The sequence below is a fragment of the Tamandua tetradactyla genome, chromosome 6 (assembly GCF_023851605.1).
Source record: "Tamandua tetradactyla isolate mTamTet1 chromosome 6, mTamTet1.pri, whole genome shotgun sequence".
Taxonomy (NCBI): Eukaryota; Metazoa; Chordata; class Mammalia; order Pilosa; family Myrmecophagidae; genus Tamandua; species Tamandua tetradactyla.
This window is the reverse complement of record NC_135332.1, coordinates 182,108,509-182,133,639: the sequence shown is the minus strand read 5'-3', so window position 1 is coordinate 182,133,639 and position 25,131 is coordinate 182,108,509. Positions and strand designations below refer to the sequence as shown.

At 54.0% G+C, this 25,131-nt stretch overlaps 1 protein-coding gene across 14 annotated transcripts in view; it reads left to right on the top strand.

Annotated features, from left to right (window-relative positions):
- Nucleotides 1-25,131, top strand: part of FAM135B (family with sequence similarity 135 member B) — a 260,070-nt gene that overhangs the window by 80,780 nt on the left and 154,159 nt on the right. For all 14 annotated transcript variants that reach the window (XM_077167760.1, XM_077167756.1, XM_077167759.1 and 11 more), the window contains one exon: nt 17,253-17,348. In XM_077167760.1, coding sequence (XP_077023875.1) covers nt 17,272-17,348 — 77 coding nt within the window. In that variant the 5' untranslated portion in view covers nt 17,253-17,271. The remainder of the gene's footprint in view (nt 1-17,252; nt 17,349-25,131) is intronic.

Sequence of the window (25,131 nt, the reverse complement as noted above, 5' to 3'; positions counted from 1 at the left end):
CCATCCATCCATCCATCTGTCCATCCATCCACCATCGTCCATCCATTCATCCATCCATCTGTCCAACCATCCATCCATCTGTCCATCCATCCACCATCCGTCCATCCATCCATCCGTCCATCTGTCCAACCATCCATCCGTCCATCTGTCCATCCATCCACCATCCGTCCATCCATTCATCCATCCATCTGTCCAACCATCCATCCATCTGTCCATCCATCCACCATCCGTCCATCCATCCATCCGTCCATCTGTCCAACCATCCATCCGTCCATCTGTCCATCCATCCACCATCCGTCCATCCATTCATCCATCCATCTGTCCAACCATCCATCCATCTGTCCATCCATCCACCATCCGTCCATCCATTCATCCATCCATTTGTCCATCCATCCGTCCATCTGTCCATCCATTCATCCATCCATCTGTCCAACCATCCATCCGTCCATCTGTCCATCCATCCACCATCCGTCCATCCATTCATCCATCCATTTGTCCATCCATCTGTCCATCCATCCATCCATCCATCTGTCCAACCATCCATCCGTCCATCTGTCCATCCATCCACCATCCGTCCATCCATCCATCCATCCATCTGTCCAACCATCCATCCATCTGTCCATCCATCCACCATCCGTCCATCCATCCATCCATTTGTCCATCCATCCGTCCATCCATCCACCATCCGTCCATCCATCCATCTGTCCAACCATCCATCCGTCCATCTGTCCATCCATCTCCAAATCACTATGTGGATGCTTATTTTGCTCACACTGCCCTGCCCCAAGAACATCGGTGCCCGGCGGGGAGAGGGCTGAGTAGGCACACAGTATGAGCAGGGAAGGAAGCTGCCTGACGGTCCAGCCTGGGACCACTCGGTTCTTCTGCCTGGCGGACCCCCATGTGGAAGTTCAGCAGTTGTTTCTGGAAGAAGGAACCTGATAGTGCGTTTGCCCCACTAGCTCCTGTAAGCTGAGACCTAGGAAGTAAGTTCACGTGCATCGATGGGACCCAGCCCCGTTCAGGCACATTTACACTCAGCCCACGTGCAGACGTACCCCACTCTGCATCGCAGCACCCCGTTATTATCCTTCAGTGTCCGTGGCATCAGTAGGGCATTAGTCAGGGGACCGGGTTCTCCAGGGAAAGAGTTTCCAGGACACATGGAGGATGTGTATACATTATCCTATAGGAAATGGTTCGCATGACCATGGGATTGCAAAGAACACAGGGCAGGCCACAGAGACTGAAGAAGGCAATTCTGAAATCCGGCACATCTCGCTCTGTAGGACAGGGCTCAAGCAGGAAGCTCCGGTAAAGGCAGAGTTGAATTCCCCAGGAGACGCTGGAATCCTCAGGTCTGCTTTTAGCTCCAGCTGTTTGGGTAAGAAGACCCCCCCCATTGTGCTCAGGAGGGTGCTTTCCTGCCTCTCACACATTTTCAGTTGTGTTTTTATTTTCACTTCATTTAAAGTAATGTTTACTTTCCCTTGAAATGTCTGCCTTAGTTTATGTGGTTTTTTAGGAGTGTGTTGTTTAATTCCCAGATATTTGGGGATTTTCTAGCTGTCTGTCTGCTGTTAATTTCTGCTTTGATTTCCTTGTGGTCTGACAGCATGCTTTTATGTTTTCTATGCTTTAAAAGTTTGTTGAGGTATATTTTATGGCCCAGCGTGTGTTCTGAGTGACTGTTCTAAGTGAGCCAGAGAAGATCTGCTGTTGGGTGAACTCACCTGTGCATGTTCCTTACAGCCGCTTAATTGAAGATTCACACCAAAAGCTACGGTTGTAACGCCCCTGAGACATCCTGCAGGATCAAAGATTGACCTTGTGTACCTTGGTGATTCTCAAACTTACTTGACCAAGAGGTTCTTTTGGGAAGAAACATCTACTAACAGATGTTCTCAGAACACGGTCTGGGAGGGGGTGTCTTATTCCTCCCCAGAGCCCTGAAGGGAGAAGCGATGGCAGAGAGAAGGTGGCGCAGACGGCAGACCTGTGCCCAGCACACGGGCCTGCTCTGGACCACCTCTGGGCTCCCTCCCAGGACCCATTTGTCTGAGGGGACCTTAGAAACTCGAATGATGCCACGGGATCCACCGAGGTCCCAGACCCAGGGAGCGGACGGTTTAAAGTGGTCTCATTCCAGAATATTGTTCTTAAGGCACGTTGGCTCAGGAGACTCCCATGCCAGTGGCTCAGAGTAGCTGAACTCTGAGGCTTGGAAGAGACAGGGAGAAAGCAGGGAGGATTGGAAGAGCTCTCCGTGGCCCCAGTCCCTTTGGGGCCTTTAGGGAACTACTCAACTCTTGCTTTTAAAATGCCTTCCCCCGCCCTCTTCCCAGGCTTCATTCACACTTTAGTGTGAATTACCCTAATTAGCTAATGTCTTCACACACTGCAAAGTGCGATTTAGGGCTTCTGAAGGCAGCCGGGAGTAGAAGCAGGAGCCAGGTGGGAGGGAAAATGAGAACAGCGACATTTATCCAGCAGGATGGCTCAGCTCCAGCCATATGTGGATATGTGTCCTGTTTTCCATTTGCCACTCTGTTCCATTTACGTGGTGGATGAACGTCCAGTGCCCCTCACCCCTACGCTGGGCTCCCCTGAGCTGGGGCCTGGGCAGGGCTTCCCTGCAGGCGCGATGGCCTGGGGCAGGGTGTGGCTCTCCGGCAGGTGTGTACCTGCATGTCCCACCTGTGGGAGGATTCACCCTCACATGGGCCTGCGCCAGGGGTGCTCAGCAGCTAGTAAGGGGTGCCCCTGCGATTGGTCATAAGTGGTGGTGTGGGTGGAAGGGCCCGTGGCTTGGCGCTGGGGGGCTTGGTTGGGAGTAGCTGCTGCTGCCCGGTGCACACCCCCAGCTGTCCCTTCCCTGAGCCTCGGGTACGTCCCGGCTCTTGGAGCGCCGCTCTGAGCGTGAGTGTCTGGAGGTCCCGCCTTCCCAAGGGCAGCACCCAGTTCACAGTTTCTGAGTTTCGGCTGAAATTCCAGGGTTGTTAGATGCGGAGGGTCCGGGTCACTCTGGGTGGCCTCGGTGTTGGTGCTGCTCCCGTGCTGCTGCGGGGTCTGCAAGAGACACGACGCGAGGGCAGGTCCCCAGGGCTCGCCCTTCTCCCTTTGCTCTGCCGGGCCACCCCCTCCCCGGGCCTGTGTGTGTGTGTGCACGTGTGAGCGCGTGTGTGAACATGCATGTGTGCACATGTATGTGCGCGCGCGTGTGTGAACATGCATGTGTGCACATGTGTGTGTGCGTGTGTGAACGTGCATGTGTGCACATGTGTGTGCATGTGTGCGCGCACGTGCGTGCGTGTGTGTGAACATGCATGTGTGCGCATGTGTGTGCGTGCGTGTGAGCGTGTGTGAACATGCATGTGTGCGCGTGTGTGTGCGTGTGAGCGTGTGTGAACGTGCATGTGTGCACATGTGTGCACATGTGTGCGCGCGTGTGAGCGTGTGTGTGAACATGCATGTGTGGACATGTGTGTGCGCGTGTGAGCATGTGTGTGAACGTGCATGTGTGCACATGTGTGCGCATGTGTGCGCGCGCGTGCGTGCGTGTGTGAGGTTTTTCACAAATGGCCAAGTTCTTCGCTATTGAGCATGAGGCTTTGGGTTTGGAATTATTTGTGGGATCTTCCTACGTGTCTCTTCTGCGACCACTCGGTGCCCGTGTGATGCGTGGTGATGTGAGGGAGTGCAGGAGGCCTGCTTTAATCTGAATTTCAGATGAACAGGTAACTTTCTTAGTGAAGCACGTCTCCCATCGTACCAGGGTTCGTTATAAGTTTGTTAAATCTTCAGTCTTAGATGGTCAACAAGATAAACAAGTTTCGTTCATTCCAGTGGGCACAGGCAGGTGGCACAGAACTAGAGTCAAGGAGGCGTGACCAGGGTGATGAGCACGGCACAGAGAATTAAAACAGGGGGTTCTTATCCGGGAGAGCTGCTCCCCGTGCCACCCCACTGACCTTGGGCCGAATTGTTTGGGATGGGAAACACAGAAAGGAAAGAAGGATTTGATTTATCTTTTTTTTTTCTTTAAGTGGTAAGATGCACACAGCATGAAGACTGCTGTTTACCGTTTTAAACTGTGGACTTCAGTGGCATGCGATGCTGTGCAGCTGTCGTCTCTGTCGGGTTCCAGAACGTTCCCATCACCCAGAAGGAAATCCTCGGGGTTCAGCAGCCCCTCCCTCCACCCAGGCTTCCCGTGTGCGCACTGGCCACGTGTGCATCTCCCTAGCACTGCCATCTTACGCGAGGTGGCCTGTGCCTTTGGCGCATCCCCCTGGTGGACGGTCTCAGGATTCGTCCGGGCGGCCGGATGAACCAGCCCCTTTCCTCCTCTGGCTCACTGCTGTCCTGCTACGTATGGCCTCGGTTTTGTTTAACCTTTCAGCTGCGGGCGTTTGCTTGGGTTCTTGCTCCCTGAGCTGCTGCGGCAAACGCAGCTGGGACACTGGGCCCAAGTATCTGATGGGCCCAGCTCTCAGTTCCGGGGCGTGTGTACCGCGGGTGGAATAGCAGAGTCCGACGGCGCTTCCGTACTGGATGTGCTGAGGAAGCCACACCGTTTTCCCCAGCGGCTCAGCTGTCTCCCGTTCTGACCGGCGGTGTGCGGTGCCCCAGTTTCTCTGCATCCTCACCCTCGCTGCTGTTGCCTGTGTTTTCAGCCATCCTAGTGGGTGTGAGGCCCATCCTCGCTGTGGTTTCATTTGCATTTCCCTGGCGACGCCTCATGTTGAGCATCTTTCCTCGTGTGGTTGGCATTGGGATGTCTTCTGTGGAGGGATTTGATTGGATTTAAAGGGTGATGGGAAGCTAACAGAGGTTTGTAACCAGGGAATTCTGTTATTCCAGCGAATATGAACAGCTCCTCCGGCTGCTGGGTGGAGAATGGAGGAGGCGGGGGGACCTGTTGGAGCCCAGGGAGAGGTGACGGGGCTGAAGCGCTCATCACTCCTTTTCTCTTCCTGACCTGGTCAGTTACGTCAGCGCCTCTGTGATGTGGGGTGGCACGGCGCCTTGTCCTCGGGACACGCTGAGCATGAAGGGGCAGCCTGGGCTGGGAGGGCCTAACCCAGGTGGAGCGTGTGCCCCCTGCGGGAGGGCCTTGCCTGTGACCCACAAGGGCCCTGAGGGGCTGGGACACCAGCTTAGCAGGGACTCAAAGGGGCGGGCTCTCGTCTGCTTCGCGCTCCTCCTGGGCGAGGAAGGAGGAGGAGGAAGACGGCTCGGACAGGAGGGACAGGCCATCCTTGGGGTCTGTGCGGTGCTGGAAGGGGGGCCGGGGGAGAGGCTGGGAGGGGCCAGGAGGGGCTGTGGGGGTCCAGGGCGGGGCAGAGGGGGCCGGAAGGGGCTGGGCTGGCCAGGGCGCAGGTGTGAGGTGCCAGGAGGGGCTGAGGGGCAGGCCCTGAGGCCTGGACCCTGGACCACAACTCGGGCCTTCATGGCAGACCCGGGCATCTGCTCTGCCCCCAGCCCTGGCCTCCTGCGCAGCAGCCCCACGTCCACTTGCCTTGTCCTCACAGCATCGTGTTAAGTGTAGTTGCGATGTGAATTGTTTGTGGTTTCTCCTGAGTTCCCGGCGTCGAGGAACACGCTGCTGGTGGCCAGGTCTGCGTGTTCAGAGGTGCGGAACTCGCCTTGGGGTGGCCTCTGGTGTGTGTCGGCCTTCCTGGGCTGCAGGTCCTTAGTGGGCATCTCGCCTCCTCCCCCCCAAATACGTTAATGCCTGGCCGGGCACCCGGGCGCTGGACGCACCTCTAGAGCACCCACCCTGTTCCTTCCTGTCACCCGGCACTCAACTCGGTCCCCGACGAGACCTGGCCATTTGCTCATGTTACATCTGCGGACGAGTGGGGGGGACACCGTCCAGCCTCACCCGGAAGCCCAGCCGCACAGCCTCTGCCGAGGCTCTTATAAAAGGGAGGCTTGTAAAGACTGAAAGGCGGGTGTTCCTGATCCGTTCACGCCCGGAAAAGACAGCTGGGTCATGGTCACTGTGCAGGGACTCGCGGTCAGGCCAGCGTGGACATCCCTGTGTGGGCAGTTCCCTCCCGCCACCCCCAGGCTGCCTGCATGTGTCCAGCACAGCTTAGCTCCCCCCCCGACGCCTGTCCTCCCTCCCACCTACCCCCCGACACCCGTCCTCCCTCCTGCCTCTGCCTGGACACCGTCCTCCCTCCAGCTCTGGCCGGGGCTGCCCAGCCCAGGGCATGGTACGGCAGGGATGTGGCTATGCGTTTGCGGTGCTGGGACCTGAGGGGTTGCCCCTGTCCCCACCCCCGGCACTGGGGAGGATGTCGCCATGGCCCCTTAGGCTGGGTTTTGAACGGTACCTGGGATGAGATGCTGAAGTGTCTGGTGTCTCAGATTTTGCACAGTCTTGTCCCTGAGCTGCCCCTGTGCTCTCACCTGACTCCTGACCCTGACCCTGCCCTTTCCTCAGGAACAGCTGAGTGCTCCCCTCAGCCGAGTGCTCCCCTCAATTCAGTACTCCCCTCAGCCCAGTGCTCCCCTCATCTGGTGCTCCCTTCAGCTACTGCTCCCCTCAACCTAGTGCTGACAGCTCATGCATTGCACATGCAGACTTTGTCCCGGGCTGAACTTGGGTGTGCACTCAGGACACTGGGAGAGGACGTGGAGGGGCCCCTCCTGGAGGTGGTCCCCAGCCAGGAGCAGGGCAGCACAAGGAGTATCCGGGCAGTGCTGATGCCCAGGAGCAGTGGTGGGCACTGTGGAGAGGAGTGGAGGAAAGAAGAAGCTCTCGAGGAAAAGATGTGTGAGCTGCGGCAAGAGGAAAGGAAGGGCCAGTGCTGCTTCTGAGGCCCAGGGAAAGCCCCAAAGCCTGGGCTGGTCTGCCTTGGCAGGCCCGAGGAAGAGGCTGGAGATGCCCCTTGCGGCCGGGCTGGGCCCCTCAGGTGTCGCGTGTTAGGCCGACCAATCCTGCCGTCTCCCCCCAGCCTCGCCGCTGCCTCTGCTGTGGACCCCTCCCCTGAGGACCCTTCCATGGGTCCCCTCCCTCTGGACCCCTCTCCTGCCGACCCCTCCCTTAGAGACACCTCCTATGGGGGCCCTCCCCTGGGGACCCCTCCCTTAGAGACACCTCCTATGGGGGCCCCTCCCCTGTGGACCCCTCCCCTAGAGACACCTCCTATGGGGGCCCTCCCCTGTGAACCCCTCCCTTGGAGACACCTCCTGTGGGGGCCCTGCCCTGGGGATCCCTTCCCACCACAGCCTGTCTCCCTGCAGGCTTTGGGGAAGCACCTGCGCCATGGCCCCTCCATTCGGTGTACAGGGGACACTTCTGGCCCAGAGCGAAGGGGCTGCGGCTTCCAGATCAGGGTTGACCATGTGAGTGGACGGTACATTTCAGGCTCCCGTGCAAATGCTTAGATGCATCACAGCCATGCACGAAGGCTGCCTGGGCCGTGTTCTCCAGGAGTGCGTGGACTGAGGTGGCACTTGCCCATGGCCGGAGCAGCTGGGGTGGGACCGACGGCTGTGGCATCTGACCACCAAGCCTGTGTCTTCCCTGCACTGAACCACCTCTTGGGATGTGCCCAGGTCTCAGCTTTCCTTTCTGGAGAAAGGGAGCTGGATTTTCTCCTGTCCAAGATCCCTGCAGCCGAGTGAAGCCTGAAGCTCGAGAGACCCCTCCGCCGTGGGGGTTGTACCCCTAGATCACTGTGGTGCTGCCAAAGCGGGGCTGCAGCTGGGAGTCACGTGGAGCTGAGCAGTGAGGCTCCGGAAAGCATCATTTAGCTTTGTTTGGAGCTCCCCCCCACTCACCATTCTGCCCGCCCTAGGGTGGGGGGCAGCCTCGGAGCTGTGAGTGCTGAGGATTGAGGCTTATGCCACGTAGGAGGTTAGAGTGGGGACCCCATGCAGGCTGAGTCGCTCTGCACTTGTGAAGCTGATGGCCAAGGCTGGACAAAGCCGGATCTGAAAGCACCAGCACCTGGGCACAACCAGCAGGTTTAAAATGCCAGCCTTGGCTCCCGTGGTGGACTCGCATCTACTTTCACCTCCTCACTTGTTGACGTCTTGGCATCAAGTGGATAAAGAGCGGGCTTCTCTGCAGTCGAGACACCCATCAGTTACCACATCCATTCCCCAATGCCAGCTCCTCTGGGCGATTCTCTTTGGCATGATGGATTAAAGCTGCCTTCCCTTTCCACTCGGCAGATTTATGCAGAGGACAAAAGGAGCTCAGGGCACCATTAAAAATAAGAAGTGTGTAGCTATTTCAGTCTGCAAAGTCCTAAGAAGGTGCTATTTCCAAATGCCCAAGGAAAGTTTATAATGTTTGGAAAGATGAGTAATTGGTTAATTTATTTACTCATGTTTCCTTTTTCCCTTGCATTTGGTTTTTCTTTCGTTCCTTCTCTTGTCTGTCCCACAAATGTCATTGCATGCCTGTTTTCTGCCATCTTCCTTGCCAAGCTCTGTGGCTGTCCCCTCCTTTAAGGAGTTCACGCTCTAACCCTAAGGATGGATATGCATCCAGAACCCAACACTGTAAGGTCTGTTTTGGCATGCACATGGTGTCGTGGTAACCTTGTGTTGGCATGGTCCTTCTTGAAGGGCTTAGACGTTTGTGGGGGGAGAGCTGTGCTCGTCAGGTAGAGAGGCGAAAGTGGATAGAGACAGTTGCCTGAGCTAAGGGGGAGCATACTCAAAGAAGGTGGAGCACATTGATGAGGCCGTTTGGAGAGGTCTGGGTGGTGGGATGGCGATATAGAGAGGAATGGGCTGGCAGGTGGGAAGACTCGTCCATGGGACATACCTGCAGCACAGGTGGATCTGCTCATGCAGTCACATGGCCTCTCACTGCGGGGACGCAGGGACGCAAGGCTCAGTCGAGGCTTTTCTCACAGGTGGCCGGGTGAGCCTGCGGCAGTCCCAGAGCTGCTGCAGTGCCGCCTCCTGGGCCCTCCTGACCTGCACTTTCGCACGTAGGTCTCGGGGCTGTGACTCCCAGCTCTGTTCCCCTCAGGATTCTCTCAGGGTCCAGATGAGGTAGCAGATGTGAAAACCTGGCCGCTAGGAGTTCAGAGGTCACTGGGCTGGATTTCGGGAGTTGGGGGTCCCTGGTCATCATGGGGGTCCTCACGATGCGCATGCTGACCTTGAGGGACCCACCGTCCACCTGGCCTCAGGGGAGGTGACCTCGCGTGCTTGGTGTCCCCTCCAGGCTGAGGGCCTCAACAGCGTTCAGTGGAGAACAGAAGAAGCCAAACCCACAGCCGCCTCCCGTGATTCAGCTTGAGTTGGTGCTCGGCCATTCCACCAAGGAAATGCTCTTAAGATATTTATATCCATTAATGACTGCAGAACCTTAAAATAACCTAGTGTAATATTCATAGAAGCCCCAAACTGTCAGGAAGTTTGGAGAACATCTGCCGAGCTTCGTCGCGAAGCAGGAGTCCCCGCACTTGGCGCCTGCAGGCTCCTCACCAGGCCAGGGCTCTCCAGTTACATCCGCCACGGTGTGGAAACCGCGGCACTGACCTCAACGGGAAGTGCTTTTATCACCTCCCTGCACTCCATGTGTCTAGGCGGAGAGACTCGGCTTCCCTTTCCTCTGGATTCCAGAGGCGATGGGAGCTGAAATCTGAACCTGACACTCTAGGCTGGGCCTGGCCCCAGGTACCTCCCCCGCTGCCCCCACCTGCCTGGCCCTTCCCTGAGGCCAGGCGCTGCCGTCCACCCACCGCAGCCACAGGCTCCTTCTCGTTCACGCTCCAGGACAGGCTGCTCCCAGCTGGGAGAGAATGAGCTGCTGACCCCAGTTTAGACCTGTTCGGAATCTGTGTCTGGTGAGAGTGATATTTTCGGCTGAGGTGTGCCCTATGGGGTAGCCTTTACCTGGATCCTGGAGGGTTTATAACGGGGATGTCACTGGGAGGGGCCCCAGCAAGGTGGGAGTCAGAGAGAACCTAAGGAGAAGGGTGAGGGCAGCACCTGCACGGGGAATCCAAGGCCCTCAGGGGTCTCCACAGGTGGCCAGCCGGGCACCAAGCCTGCTGGCATCTTAGACTTCCAGCCTCAACGCGTGAGCTGTGAAGTCTGTGGCTTCACCCAGCCCACTGTATGGTCTTCGTGGCAGCGGCCCAGGCTGGCCATGGCAGTCCCTTAAGCTTATCTTTGCATTATTTGTACCCTCTCTAAATTTTATTGTGGTTATTAGTTGTTCCAATGTGAGGATTGTCCGCTATTGATTGAGCACTCCTAATGTTGTTTAAAAATATTAATTAGTGCCAATAACCAAAAAATCCAGAGCCACACTGATGTACTGTTGGAGGGTTACAGATGTGGGACTGGGTGCTCAGGATGCCAGCCAGGTCTGGGACGAGGGTGCTGCATGCCTGCGTGCACAGCATGTGTTTTGTTGCGTGTGTGTATGTGTGAGTGCACGCTCAGTGTCCGGCGGCCGTGCACCCTCCGTAGGCGGAGGGAGAGGTGTGAGTGCACGCTCAGTGTCCGGCGGCCGCGCACCCTCCGTAGGTGGAGGGAGAGGTGTGAGTGCACGCTCAGTGTCCGGCGGCCGCGCACCCTCCGTAGGTGGAAGGAGAGGTGGAATGCCACGCCATGCGGTGCAGGCATCTTCTGCCTGGGGGCCGCTGGACCCCCCCAGCACAGAGCGGGGAGAAGGCACTGCCTGCACTTCCTGAATGAGCCGTCCTTGTCGTTGTGCCTGAGGTCGTGAGCCCCTTATTCTTTAAACTTGTGAAATCTTAGTGCCGTCATGCCTGAATTTTAGAATGCTGCCTCACATAATGGGCACAGAGCCCCCAAGGAAAGCAGAAACTTGGCATTCTATGGGATGCTTGTTTGCTTTGTCTTCAGAAGTGAAAAAAGCAAATAAATATATCCAGCCCATTCTGATTTCTACTCTGAGGGGAAATTAATCCCTAAGCCTCTGAGGCTGAACGGCTGGGCTGCGTTCCTGAGATGCACGGAAGTTGCTCGAGTTTTGGGTGAGAGTCAGGTGTGAGCTCTGGCTGTCACCTGCCCGAGATGCTGGGGCTTCCATGCTCTGTCCTCTCTGTACCAGGGGAGGGTCCCTTCTGGAAACCCCACCCCCGCCGTGTCCCAGTTCTGCACTTTGCAGCCTTTGAGCATCTTAACTTTGCATGATCCCCCACTTTTTTGGGGGGCCTTCTGTGAGTTGGGGTCACATTTCATTCCTTTTCCACGTGAATCCTCCATTACCACAGCACCGTTTGTTGAGTTATTTTTTCCCAAGCGCATGGGCCAGGAATCGAACCCGGGTCTCCACGTGCCAGTGAGAACTCTACCACTGAAGCTCCTGGGCACCCCACATGCCCCTTCCGTGAAGTTGGGGCCACCGCGGGTCAGATCAGTGCATTCTTTTTCATTAACGCTCTCAAAGGCCCCACACTTTGAACTTTGACTTTCTGAAAGAAATTACATTTTAAAGGAAAATATGTTTGTAAAAAGATTTTTTCCCCAAGCAATAGCTAATGAATTATTAGAATTATGATCTTTCTCTGAAATATTTGCAGTGTTTTTGGCTTCTTTCTTCACAGGCTATGGGGAATGTCCTAGAACATTTTAGAAAATATAAAGAAATAATTCAACAGTTTGGAAATATCATGATGGAAGCCAAGCATTGACTTGCTATTAACTGAGATCAAGAACCCAGAACCTCTGAATCAAGGAGGGAGGCCTTGTTCTTTTGGTCTGGATTGTATGAATTTCTGCCAACCACCTTAGAGGTATAAATAAAAATAGTGATTGCCATCAGTGATGCCAGATCACGCTTGCCAGGTCTTTGACAACGTAGCACCCTTTATCCTTGGTGCAGCCCTAATCCCCGGCTGTTCTCCCCTTGAGCCTGTGGAGAGATGGGGTCTGTAATAGCTAAAACAGAATCAGCAGGAGATAGCCGTAGACGTAAAATTCATGAAAGTGTCTCACATAACCATAGGGAAGTAGAGTCCAAGGTCTATAGGGCAGGCCGCAAGCTGGCAGCTCCAGTGAAGGGTCTGGACGAACTCCACAGGAGAGGCTGGTTGGGCAACCTGGGAACATAGAGTCCAAAATCCGCGGGGCAGGCTGTGAAGCTGATGATTCCGATGGAGGGTCTGGATGAACCCCACAGGAGGGGCTCGCTGGCTGAAGCAGGAAGAAGAAACTTTCTCTTCTGAATCCTCTTTAAAAGGCTTCCCGTGATTAGATTAAGCATCACTCATTGCAGAAGACATTCCTCTTGGCTGATTACAAATGGAATCAGCTATGGATGCAGCTGACGTGATCATGATTTAATTCTATGAAATGTCCTCATAGCAACAGGCCAGCCAGCACTTGCCCAACCAGACAAGCAGGTACCACCGCCTGGCCAGGTTGACACATGAAGCTGACCATGACCCGGTCCTTGGAAGAGTGCATGCTGTCGGAGCTGACGGGAATGGAATAGGGCTCGGACATGGCACAGGAAGGGAGCCACGTGATGTGCATGGAGAGAAGAGAAAGCGACAGGCTCAAAATGCCTTGCGAATGTAGTGAAGGCCAGGCAGGGACTGCGGAGGGGTGCCTGGCCAGCGCGGGACCTCTGCGGTGGGAGTGTGCAGGATGTGCACAGGGGCAGAAGTCCATACCCGCTGTTGGCGTGCAGAACAGGACCAGTCACGGCCTCTGGGGCGCTGGCTTTGGAGACAGAGGGGAGGAGAAGGGTCGGAGGGGATGAAAAGCTGAGAACTGGCAACTAATCGTGGGGTGGAAGGTGTGGGGGGCCTGGCGGCAGACACCCAGATGCGTGGGGAGACGGTGGCACACTTCTTCAGCTTTGTGGTCACTCCAGATGCCCCATGCAGGAGTGGGAGGGTCACATCCTGCCCCCCCCCCCCCCCCCCCCCCCCAGGGAGAGCTGCCGGCCACGGCTGGGAGCAGAGAGCAGGCTTCTCCCTTCCCGTGCCTCACTTCCTTCCTGGCTTCATATGCTTTGAATCCTCATTTTGGATATTGTGCCATGGTGGTGCAAAAGCATCATGTACCCCAGGAAAGGCATGCTTTAATCCCGATCTGATCTTGTGGGAGCAGCTGGTTCTTTGAATCCTAATTCAGCACTGCAGGATGGAAACTATTGATTCGAGTATCCCCACAGAGACGCGACACGCCTGCTTGTGGGTATGGCCTTTGATTAGATGGAGCTGTGGCTCCGCCCACTCCCGGGAGTGGTTAGATTATTGTTATTCAGAGGGGAAACATTTTGGAGGAACCGCAGACAACAGACCCAATAGAAAGAGCAGAGCTGACAGCAAAGAACTGAGACATGGATGTTTGGAGATGCCTGGAGCCCAGCAGGCGTCACCGTGAGATGTGAAGCAAGCCAGAACCAGGAGAGCACCACGGGAAGCCAAGAGAGGAAAGCCAGCCCCAGAGAGACAAAGTGAGGACCCCACAGAAACAGAGACTGAAAGCAGCGGAGCCCAGGAGCAGGGGCCAGCAGATGCAGCCACGTGACTGCCCGGCTGACACAGGGTTCTGACCCACTGGCCTTCCTTGAATTAAGGTGTCTTTCCATGGATGCCTTAGTTGGGATTCTTTTGTAGTCTTGGAACTATGAACTGTAACTTATTCAGTTTCCTTTTTAAAAGCTGTTCCATTTCTGGCATATTGCATTTTGGCAGCTTGTGCCCTGGGAGGTCCGGTGCTGACATCTGTGGGTGACATTTAGCGTTGGCTGTGGGTGGTAACCATCTACTCTCCCCATTGTGCAGGTTCAGAAACTGAGGCTTGGGGCGTTGTGTCTGGGCCCTGGCTGGTTCACGTTCCCTCCCACATACAGCCAAGGTGGACCCCAGACTTGCTGCATTTCATACAATAGTTTGCAAATTCAGAACTGTTTATATATCGCAGAAAGGACAGGAATTTGATTCTTGAATGAGAAGCATCAGTATTTCTACCCAAAGGCAAGTTCCTGCCTCCTTAGGCCCCACAGAAGGGAAGTGGGCGCCTTCTCTTGACCCTGGGCAGCCAATAGCTCAGGGCAGCGTTCCCTGTGGGAGCTGCTGGCACCAGCATTTGCTGTTTCCTGGGTTGGCTGTGCCCAGACTCTGCCCTTGGGCCTGACAGGCCCTCACAGGCCAGCTCTCCCAGCAGCCCCATGCGGATGGCGTCGGTATTGCCCCGTTTTAGAGGAAAAGGCCGGGTGCGGGATTCCCTGGTGAGGGCGCAGCGGGGGTGGGGGGTGGGGGCGGCGGGACAGAGCCGGGGGTCCTGGATGCGCGCCGGCCTGGTTGGGTGCTGTGGACCCCTGAGGACTCGAAACCTGGCCTCTTTGCTGCAGGTTCGTCTCCCCCTGAGCCCCGATGCCTGTGGCAAAGTGAGGGGCGGGCCGGGGAGGCAAAGCCGCTGGCCCTGGGCCCCTCGCCCGACTGCTGGGCGCCCTCCTCTGTGAGCTCAGGGGCCTCTGAGGGTTCCCTGGAGGAAAGCAGCTCCCAGGGGCTCCGTGTCCACCTCCACCTGCCCCAGCATCAGAGAGTGGGTACTTGGCACTGGCGGCCACACCGGGAGTCCCAAGGTGTGTGCAGTTGGGCTGGCAGAGGCCTCTCACTTCCTGAGATGCGTTTCCCCACTGGACACTCACGGGAGCTGGGATGCGGGCCAAGGCCTCCTGCCCCGGGGAGCCACTGTGACCCCTTAGCCCAGAGAGGGGGCTCTGGACCCTGGGAATAGAGGGTTGGCCCCTGAGCTGTCCTGGTGACAGTGAGAAGACGGGTGCTGGAATGAGCAGAGCTAGGGCCCCTGCCTACCCCCTCTTCCTCCCCCAGTCTCCTGCCCGCCGAGAGCCTGCTCGAGGCCAGCGCGCTGCAGGAAGCTGCACCTGACCTGGCAGGGTCCTCTTGGCAACTCGTCTCGTCCCACCTCACAGGGTGGTTAACCGAGGCAGGCAGAAGGGATGAGACGCACCAGGGGACCACAGTGACATTCTGGGGTTGGAGGCAGCTCCTGGTTGGAGCAGCCTGGCCCACTTTTCCTGTCTGCCGAGCGGGCAGCCCTTTCATCACAGAGTTGCTGATGGACAGAACTCGGGCAGCCTGCAGAGAATGCTTTGCGCGGTGCTGGGCATGTTCAGCGACCAGAGTGTCGGCTCCTCCCTCTGTCTCGGTCCCTGGGTCTGCCTGGCCTCCTGAAGGCCGCCTGCCTGAGCCCCTCCTGCTGGCCTCTCCCCCCGCGCTGACCGTCTGGTGTCCTCTCCGGTCCCCCTTCAACCACGGGGGGTCCACTCTCTGCCCGCAGCCGCCTCTCCCCTGGGCTCAGAGGAAGATGCTTTTCCTGGGCCTCTGGGCGGCCGGGTCCTTCGGAGCCTGTGTGGTGAGGGTCGCTGTGTTGAGCTGCCGTTCCTGAGAACTTCTGCCACTCCCGGTTCCCCGTGCAGGAGCTTCGCAGACTGCTCTGTGTGGGTGCTCATTAACTGTTCCGTCCCCCCCCCCTGAACTGTATGCCACCTCAGTGCCCAGGTGACAGGTGAAGAAACCGAGGAGGGGGCGCTTGCTCCTCGGGCTGGCAACGTGTGCCCTCGGCTGGGCGCGGCCTGGAGGACCCGATGGGCGGGGCGGGGTCTTCGGGGGCTGGGCCCCTCCCCCAGCCACGAACTGCACAGCACGAAACAACCCCTCACCTCCGAGTCTCCCACAAAGGGAAGCCCTGAGTGGGGGCCCCGGTGGGCCTGCTGGCTCCCATTGGCCTGAAGCTCTTGTCCATATAAGCACAGTTTGGGCGTGCAGTGTAGACGCCCGGCTCTCTGTGGCTGCCTCTGGGTGTGCGGTGTAGACGCCCGGCTCTCTGTGGCTGCCTCTGGGTGTGCGGTGTAGACGCCCGGCTCTCTGTGGCTGCCTCTGGGTGTGCGGTGTAGACGCCCGGCTCTCTGTGGCTGCCTCTGGGTGTGCGGTGTAGACGCCCGGCTCTCTGTGGCTGCCTCTGGGTGTGCGGTGTAGACGCCCGGCTCTCTGTGGCTGCCTCTGGGTGTGCGGTGTAGACGCCCGGCTCTCTGTGGCTGCCTCTGGGTGTGCGGTGTAGACGCCCGGCTCTCTGTGGCTGCCTCTGGGTGTGCGGTGTAGACGCCCGGCTCTCTGTGGCTGCCTCTGGGTGTGCGGTGTAGACGCCCGGCTCTCTGTGGCTGCCTCTGGGTGTGCGGTGTAGACGCCCGGCTCTCTGTGGCTGCCTCTGGGTGTGCGGTGTAGACTCCCGGCTCTCTGTGGCTGCCTCTGGGTGTGCAGTGTAGACGCCCGGCTCTCTGTGGCTGCCTCTGGGTGTGCAGTGTAGACGCCCGGCTCTCTGTGGCTGCCTCTGGGTGTGCAGTGTAGACGCCCGGCTCTCTGTGGCTGCCTCTGGGTGTGCAGTGTAGACGTCCAGCTCTCTCTGCCTCTGGGTGTGCAGTGTAGACGCCCAGCTCTCTGTGGCTGCCTCTGGGTGTGCAGTGTAGACGCCCAGCTCTCTGTGGCTGCCTCTGGGTGTGCAGTGTAGACGCCCAGCTCTCTGTGGCTGCCTCTGGGTGTGCGGTGTAGACACCCGGCTCTCTGCCTGCCTCTGGGTGTGCGGTGTAGACGCCCAGCTCTCTGTGGTTGCCTCTGGGTGTGCAGTGTAGACGCCCAGCTCTCTGTGGCTGCCTCTGGGTGTGCGGTGTAGACACCCGGCTCTCTGCCTGCCTCTGGGTGTGCGGTGTAGACGCCCAGCTCTCTGTGGCTGCCTCTGGGTGTGCAGTGTAGACGCCCAGCTCTCTGTGGCTGCCTCTGGGTGTGCGGTGTAGACACCCGGCTCTCTGCCTGCCTCTGGGTGTGCGGTGTAGACGCCCAGCTCTCTGTGGTTGCCTCTGGGTGTGCAGTGTAGACGCCCGGCTCTCTGTGGCTGCCTCTGGGTGTGCAGTGTAGACGCCCGGCTCTCTGTGGCTGCCTCTGGGTGTGCAGTGTAGACGCCCAGCTCTCTGTGGCTGCCTCTGGGTGTGCAGTGTAGACGCCCAGCTCTCTGTGGCTGCCTCTGGGTGTGCAGTGTAGACGCCCGGCTCTCTGTGGCTGCCTCTGGGTGTGCAGTGTAGACGTCCAGCTCTCTCTGCCTCTGGGTGTGCAGTGTAGACGCCCAGCTCTCTGTGGCTGCCTCCAGGTGTGGGTGTAGACGCTGGGCTCCCCATGACCACCTCTGGGCATGTGGTATAGACACCTGGCCCTCTGTGGCCACCTCTGGGATCTCAAGCTGATGATTTCACTCTTGTTTTTCAGGGAATGAACCGCAAAGATCATGTCTGAAGTACAAGGAACGGTGGAGTTTTCTGTAGAGCTGCATAAATTTTACAATGTGGATCTCTTTCAGAGAGGGTAAGTTTGTTTTGCTGTGTGTATGTGTTTTGCTGTTGTGGTGATGAGGCAGGATTTTGCCTACTAAGGAAAGGAGTTTGATTGTTTTTCCTGCTAAGTGGAAAATCTAAATCCTTAGTGCATCTGAAAATGAATCATAACTTGAAGGAGAGAGTGCTAATTTCTCTCCTCTATCTGGCTTAGTACCTTCTCTCTCCTCAGTTGCTTTTTCCATTAAATCTGTCAGTCTAAAGAAAAGTAAAGTTATTGGAGATGAAGCTGAGACAAGGGTCTCTGTGAGCCCCACACTGATTGCTGCCATCTTCCCAATTCACATATAAAAATTTTGCCCTGAAAAACTGAGATTATTGGTATTCACCAGTGCCCTCTGCAGAGACGTAAATACAGTACCGCTGCTTCAGGGCATCCTCTGAACTTGGTCTTTTACATCCATCACCTCCGAAGAGCCTAATGATTGTGTTTGCATGTGTGACAGTGTGGCATGGCTGCATGCGTCGCCCACACCCAGCCTGGGACTCTGCACTCACGCTGGCTGCCTCCACTCTCCTCCTGCTCCGGATGAGCACATTGAAGTCTGGAAAAATTGAATTTGTGATGCACCCGAGTTAACAGAGCAAACTAGTATCCAAAACAAGTCCTAGCGATCGGTTTGCTCTTGCTGCGTAACAAACCATCCTAAAACGTCGCAGCAGACACAACCACTGTGAACTTAGCTCATAGCTCTGAGGAAGGGCACTGGGGCTGGGCTCAGCTGGGCAGTTCTGCTGAGCCAGGCTGGGTTTGAGCTGCCAGCTGGGCTCATCAACAGGCTGGGGCCCTGGGCTGGGTGGGCTCTGGTCTCCAGGTCCCCGCAGGCTAGCCCGGGCTTGTCTGCATGACTGCTAGGCTGCAGAGCAAGTGTGGAAACACATAAGTCTCGATGCCCGGTTTCAGAACGTGCAAAGTGTTGTTTTCCTGGCATTCTATCTATTGACCAAACAAATCCACAGGCTGGCTTCAAATCAAAGGGCAGAGAACAGATGCCGTCTTTTTTCTAGAGAGGAAGAATCTGCGTGCACTTCTGAAATCTATCACCCAAGGCTAGACTCCAGGTTCAAAAAGGAAAGTTCTGAGGTTAATGCTGCAAGTAACCATAGAGCCCTGTGGCCCTTGTTATGTGAGGGTGAAATTCAGTGTCCTGAACTGTCTGGGGAAGTGAGCTGCAACAGGCAGTGAGAGGAATGGTCAGGGTTCCAGGGCCATCTCTGCAGGGAAGGGATCGCCACATGTGAGGTCAGGAGCTGGGGCTGCATTTTGAGGCAGAAGCCCCAGCAACGTTGCGTGATTTAGAATTCCTCATTTCATCGGAAATTGCCTGCGACAATGAGGTGAGCTCTGGGCTTGAGGTTAGGACTGCTCAGTCCTGGCTTGACCACTGCCTCTCGAGGGTCCAATGGCAAGGCAATCAATCCCCTGTCTGCTCTGCAGTTAGGGGGAAAAGTAATATCATGTGCTGGTCATGGGGCTAGACACTTCTCCATTCCTTATCCCTGATCCTCAGAACCAACCCGGAAGTAAGTGATCTAATTGTCCTTCTCCTGGGCAGGTCACTCAGGATCAGGGAGGTTAAGGATTACACAGCTTGAACATAGCAAAGTAGGATCCGAGGCCACAGCTTGTCCCTCAGCGTCTTCTACTGCTCCTGTCGGGGTGGGGGGCTGCCGTCCGCAGAGGCGTGTGCCCTCAGGGGTGCGCTGGGCACATCTGGGTGTGGGGAATGTGCTAGAGCTTCTACTTGTGATGGTCTCAATACAGAATGAGAAGGACTTCACGTTCACTAGTGGCCGGAACGCAGAGGACCCTGGCCACCTTGTGCACGCTGGGCCGTCGTGGTCCTGCCCAGTGGCTGGGGACTCGGGAGAGAAGGGGACGCTCCACGGCATGGCACAGTCGGGGGACAGGGGTGCTGCGTATCGCAGGACGTTGGTTTGGGACTGGCAGTCATGCACGGCTACAAGTTGTTTTCTGGGGTTGACTACTTTAACCCTCATCAAATGCAGGTGGCTTCAGAGGAATACTTTAAAGAAATCGTGAATCAAAGGAAATAATAACTCAAGGATGGCAAGCACCGGGAGGGGACAGGACCACCTCTCCTGCTCCTTCCACGTGCCTGTCCCATGACGCTGGGGATCTGGCAGTGGGCAGACTGCCATATTGAGCTCACCTAGGAAACTATTTGGTATGGGGGTCACACCCACGCGGCTCATAGCACAGCTCTCCCCACCCATGCTGGGCCTTGAGACGTGGGCTAAGGCGTCTGTGTTGGGGAGATGTGTCGAGGGGACATGCCCAAGCATGGCGAGGCTCCTTTGCTGTTGGTGGAGAGTAGGAACATGAGGTAGAGTCATAACTTTAGCAAGGCAAGGCTCTGCTTCTCGTCTCTTCCTTCGAGAGCTCGGGGAGCACGTGGTTCAGCCAAGCCGGGCCTAGGACCCGGCAACTGGGACATTGCAATAGATTCTTAGTAGGAACCAAAAGGAAATGTGGTCCATTGATAGATAGAATAACTGTTTCTAAACATGGCTTATTTCATCTTTATCTCCTTACTTAAAAGAACTGTTTTTTCCTTTTATTTGTGATAAAATAGACATACCTTAAAATCTACCATTTTAACCATTTTTAAGTATATAGTTCAGGGGCATTAATTACATTTACAATGTCGTGCCATCATCACCACATCTGCTACCACAACCATTTTAGCACCTCAAGCAGAAATACTGTCCCCATTAAGCATCAACTGCTCATTTCCCTCCTCCTGACCTTGTCACATCTATTCCGTTTTGTGTCTCCATGAACTTGCCTGTTGCAGATTTTTCATGTAATTATAATCATACCGAATGTGTCCTTTTGTGTCTAGCTTATTTCCTGTAGTGTTTTCAAGGTTCGTCCATATTATGATTTGTATTAGAGCCTCGTTCCTCTTTCTGGATGAACAGTATTTATTCTGTGTATGTGCCACATTTTGGTTATCCAATCATCTGCTGACAATACTTGGATTGTCCCCACCTTTTGGCTGTTGTGAATAATTCTGTGAATATTGGTGTGCATGTGTCTTTTTTGAGTCCTTGCTTTCAATTCTTTCAGGTTTATAGTAGTGGCGGAGCCAGGTCATATGGTATTTCTGTGTCTAACACTATATTTATAGTATATGTTATATATAAGTAGCATGATTTATGAATAAATATGTACATATTGGAGTTGCATGCTCAAAAATGCATTTACAGATACAAAGGCCTGCAGCCAGTTGACATTGGAAACCATTAGCTGGGTAGAATGAGGGTAGCGCTGGCCTCTTCTAGCTTATCCCATTAGGATTTTTTTAATTTTGTTTTTTATTATTTTTTGTGTGTGCATACGGTATGACAGGGGTCACATTTCATGATTTTCCATGTGAGTATCCCGTTATTGCAGCGCCATTTGTTGAATTTTTGTTTGTGTGTTTTTCATTTATTTGTTTTCCTGGTTTGTTTGTCTGGGACGTGCGTGGACCCAATCGAACCCGGGTCTCCTGCATGGCAGGCAAGAATTCTACCACTGAGCCACCCTCATTCCCCGTTAGGGTTTTGGTTCTGAGGCACGAGGGTGTTGTGGCACACACTGCAGACATGCTGGAGGACGTAACCCTAGGACTGAGCTTGCTGGGTGTAGCCTCGTGGAAGCTGCTTCTCTGAACGTGCCTGGCAGGTTTGAGCAAAGGCAGCACCCACTGCTTATTGTGACAACAGTCAACCTGCATTTCTCCAAAGTCTTCAATGACTGAAGCAAATTCTCAGAGGGAACGCATACCTCAAACACGCGTCATCTATGCCCGCGTGGGACTCGGACGCTGCTGCTGGGAGAGGGGCGAGGAGGCGCTGGCAGGGAGCTGACCGACAGGGCAGGACCAATCCCCAGCCAAGCCCCACTGAGGAGCCCTCAGCTCTCCGCAGCCCCCTTAAAAGCACTCGGAGTCATCTTTTATCACCTGTAAAGAGTGATGATGAATATATCTTCTGGGGCATCAGGAGGTGTTACAAAACGATTAATATACACAGAGCAGCTAGCTTCGTCCTGGCATCTAGTTGGTGCTATCTAAATTTTAGCTAAGACTGGTAAATTCTTGCCTCCAGTCTGTCAACACAATTAATGGAGTTATTATCCAAAAGGGTTGATCTGAGTAACTTATTCTTTGTTTTAAAACGCTCAAGCTTCCTTTTACTCTTGCTTCTCAGTGTAGTGTCCAAAACCTTCATGGTTTGACCTTAAAACTTCTTTCACCTTATTGTCTGGGCTCATACCTTTCTTTTTTTTCTGTAACTTTTAAAAAATATTTTTAGCTTTCTCCGCCGGCCCGCCGCGCGGCGCCCACGCCCCGCAGCAGCCGAGCCGCCCGCCATCCTTCTCCCCTCTCTTTCTCCGCCGGCCCGCCGCGCGGCGCCCACGCCCCGCAGCAGCCGAGCCGCCCGCCATCCTTCTCCCCCTTCCTCCCCCTCCTGCTCCGGCTGCTCTCCAACCACCACGGTGCCCTCTTCCCCCGCCTTCACCGTGCTCCTCCGCCACCAGCCTCGACAGCCTTGCCGCCCTCACCTTTCCTCCTCCAGAACAGCTACTGGGGGAGTGGAGATAATACAGAGCAGCTCCCGGAGCCACGAGGGAGATCAAAGGGACAGCGTACCCCATCCTGGAACGGCTGACTATCTGGGAGAACCAGCTCCGGTGAGATCACCAAGGGGCACGGGCTTTCCTGGGTGGGACGGCAAGAGACCGGAGTCCCTCCCTTCCACCTTCCCAGGCCAGCTGGTAGAATTGGACAGGCGGTCCCCTTAGGCCGCGGCGGCTGGTGCCCCCACCACACGAGGCCCCCCGGAACAACTGAGATAGTTGGGTCGGAAATCCCCAGACTGCGGGGAACAGTGACCGGGGGATCCCTTCCAAACACGTGACTCCCCCGTCGGCTGGGAACAGTGCACTCTCCCGGGCTGCGACAGCTGGCGCCCTCCCGCCACGCTTGGTGCCCCGGGCCGACTGGCTAATTTGGCCAGACGCTCTCCTGTGCTGCGACGGACGGCAACCCTCCCCGCGTTTGGAACCCTGGGCCGGCTGGCATTCTTCCAAGACGCTTCGGCTGCCGAACCTCCCCTACGGCGAGAGTTTTCCAGAGTTGAGGGACCCACAGCAACTTTCGCTGGTGGAACCCACAGACAGGCGTGTGCCACGAGCGCCACCTACTGGGCAGGATAGGAAGAACAGAACCCAGAGATTGCACAGAAAAATCTTTCAACCTGTGGGGTCGAACACCCAGGGAAATCTGACTAAATGCCCAGACGCCAGCAGAAGATAACGGATCACGCTCAGAAAATTGAACATATGGCCCAGTCAAACGAAGAAACCAATAGTTCAAATGAGATACAGGAGCTGAAACAACTAATGCTGAATATACGAACAGAAATGGAAAACCTCTTCAAAAACGAAATTGATAAATTGAGGGAGGACATGAAGAAGACATGGGCTGAACATAAAGAAGAAATAGAAAAACTGAAAAAACAAATCACAGAATGTATGGAAGTGAAAGATAAAGTAGAAAAGATGGAAAAAACAATGGATACCTACAATGACAGATTTAAAGAGACAGAGGATAGAATTAGTGATTTGGAGGATGAAACATCTGAATTCCAAAAAGAAACAGAAACTATCTGGAAAAGAATGGAAAAATTTGAACAAGGTATCAGGGAACTCAAGGACAATGTGAACCGTACAAATATACGTGTAGTGGGTATCCCAGAAGGAGAAGAGAAGGGAAAAGGAGGAGAAAAACTAATGGAAGAAATTATCACTGAAAATTTCCCAACTCTTATGAAAGACCTAAAATTACAGATCCAAGAAGTGCAGCGCACCCCAAAGAGATTAGACACAAATAGGCGTTCCCCAAGACACTTACTAGTTAGAATGTCAGAGGTCAAAGAGAAAGAGAGGATCTTGAAGGCAGCGAGAGAAAAACAATCCATCACATACAAGGGAAACCCAATAAGACTGTGTGTAGAATTCTCAGCAGAAACCATGGAAGCTAGAAGACAGTGGGATGATATATTTAAGTTACTAAAAGAGAAAAACAGCCAGCCAAGACTCCTATATCCAGCAAAATTGTCCTTCAAAAATGAGGGAGAAATTAAAACATTCTCAGACAAAAAGTCACTGAGAGAATTTGTGACCAAGAGACCAGCTCTGCAAGAAATACTAAAGGAAGCACTAGAGTCAGATACAAAAAGACAGAAGAGAGAGACATGGAGAAAAGTGTAGAAAGAAGGAAAGTCAGATATGATATATATAATACAAAAGGCAAAATGGTAGAGGAAAATATTATCCAAACAGTAATAACTCTAAATGTTAATGGACTGAATTCCCCAATTAAAAGACATAGACTGGCAGAATGGATTAAAAAACAGGATCCTTCTATATGCTGTCTACAGGAAACACATCTTAGACCCAAAGATAAATATAGGTTGAAAGTGAAAGGTTGGGAAAAGATATTTCATGCAAACAACAACCAGAAAAGAGCAGGAGTGGCTATACTAATATCCAACAAATTAGACTTCAAATGTAAAGCAGTTAAAAGAGACAAAGAAGGACACTATATACTATTAAAAGGAACAATTAAGCAAGAAGACATAACAATCATAAATATTTATGCACCGAACCAGAATGCCCCAAAATACGTGAGGAATACACTGCAAACACTGAAGAGGGAAATAGACACATATACCATAATAGTTGGAGACTTCAATTCACCACTCTCATCAATGGACAGAACATCTACACAGAGGATCAATAAAGAAATAGAGAACCTGAATATTACTATAAATGAACTTGACTTAACAGACATTTATAGGACATTACATCCTACAACAGCAGGATACACCTTTTTTTCAAGTGCTCATGGATCATTCTCAAAGATAGACCATATGCTGGGTCACAAAGCAAGTCTTAACAAATTTAAAAACATTGAAATCATACACAACACTTTCTCGGATCATAAAGGAATGAAGTTGGAAATCAATAATAGGCGGAGTGCCAGAAAATTCATAAATACATGGAGGCTCAACAACACACTCTTAAACAACAAGTGGGTCAAAGAAGAAATTGCAAGAGAAATTAGTAAATACCTAGAGGCAAATGAAAATGAAGACACAACATATCAAAACTTATGGGACGCAGCAAAGGCAGTGTTAAGAGGGAAATTTATTGCCCTAAATGCCTTTATCAGAAAAGAAGAAAAGGCAAAAATGCAGGAATTAACTGTTCACTTGGAAGAACTGGAGAAAGAACAGCAAACTAATCCCAAAGCAAGCAAAAGGAAAGAAATAACAAAGATTAGAGCAGAAATAAATGAAATTGAAAACATGAAAACAATAGAGAAAATCAATAAGACCAGAAGTTGGTTCTATGAGAAAATCAACAAGACTGATGGGCCCTTAGCAAGATAGACAAAAAGAAGAAGAGAGAGAATGCAAATAAATAAGATTAGAAATGAAAGAGGAGACATAACTACTGACCTCACAGAAATAAAGGAGGTAATAACAGGATACTATGAACAACTTTACACTAATAAATACAACAATTTAGAAGAAATGGACAGGTTCCTGGAAAGACATGAACAACCAACTTTGACTCAAGAAGAAATAGACGACTTCAACAAACCAATCACAAGTAAAGAGATTGAATTAGTTATTCAAAAGCTCCCTAAAAAGAAAACTCCAGGACCAGACGG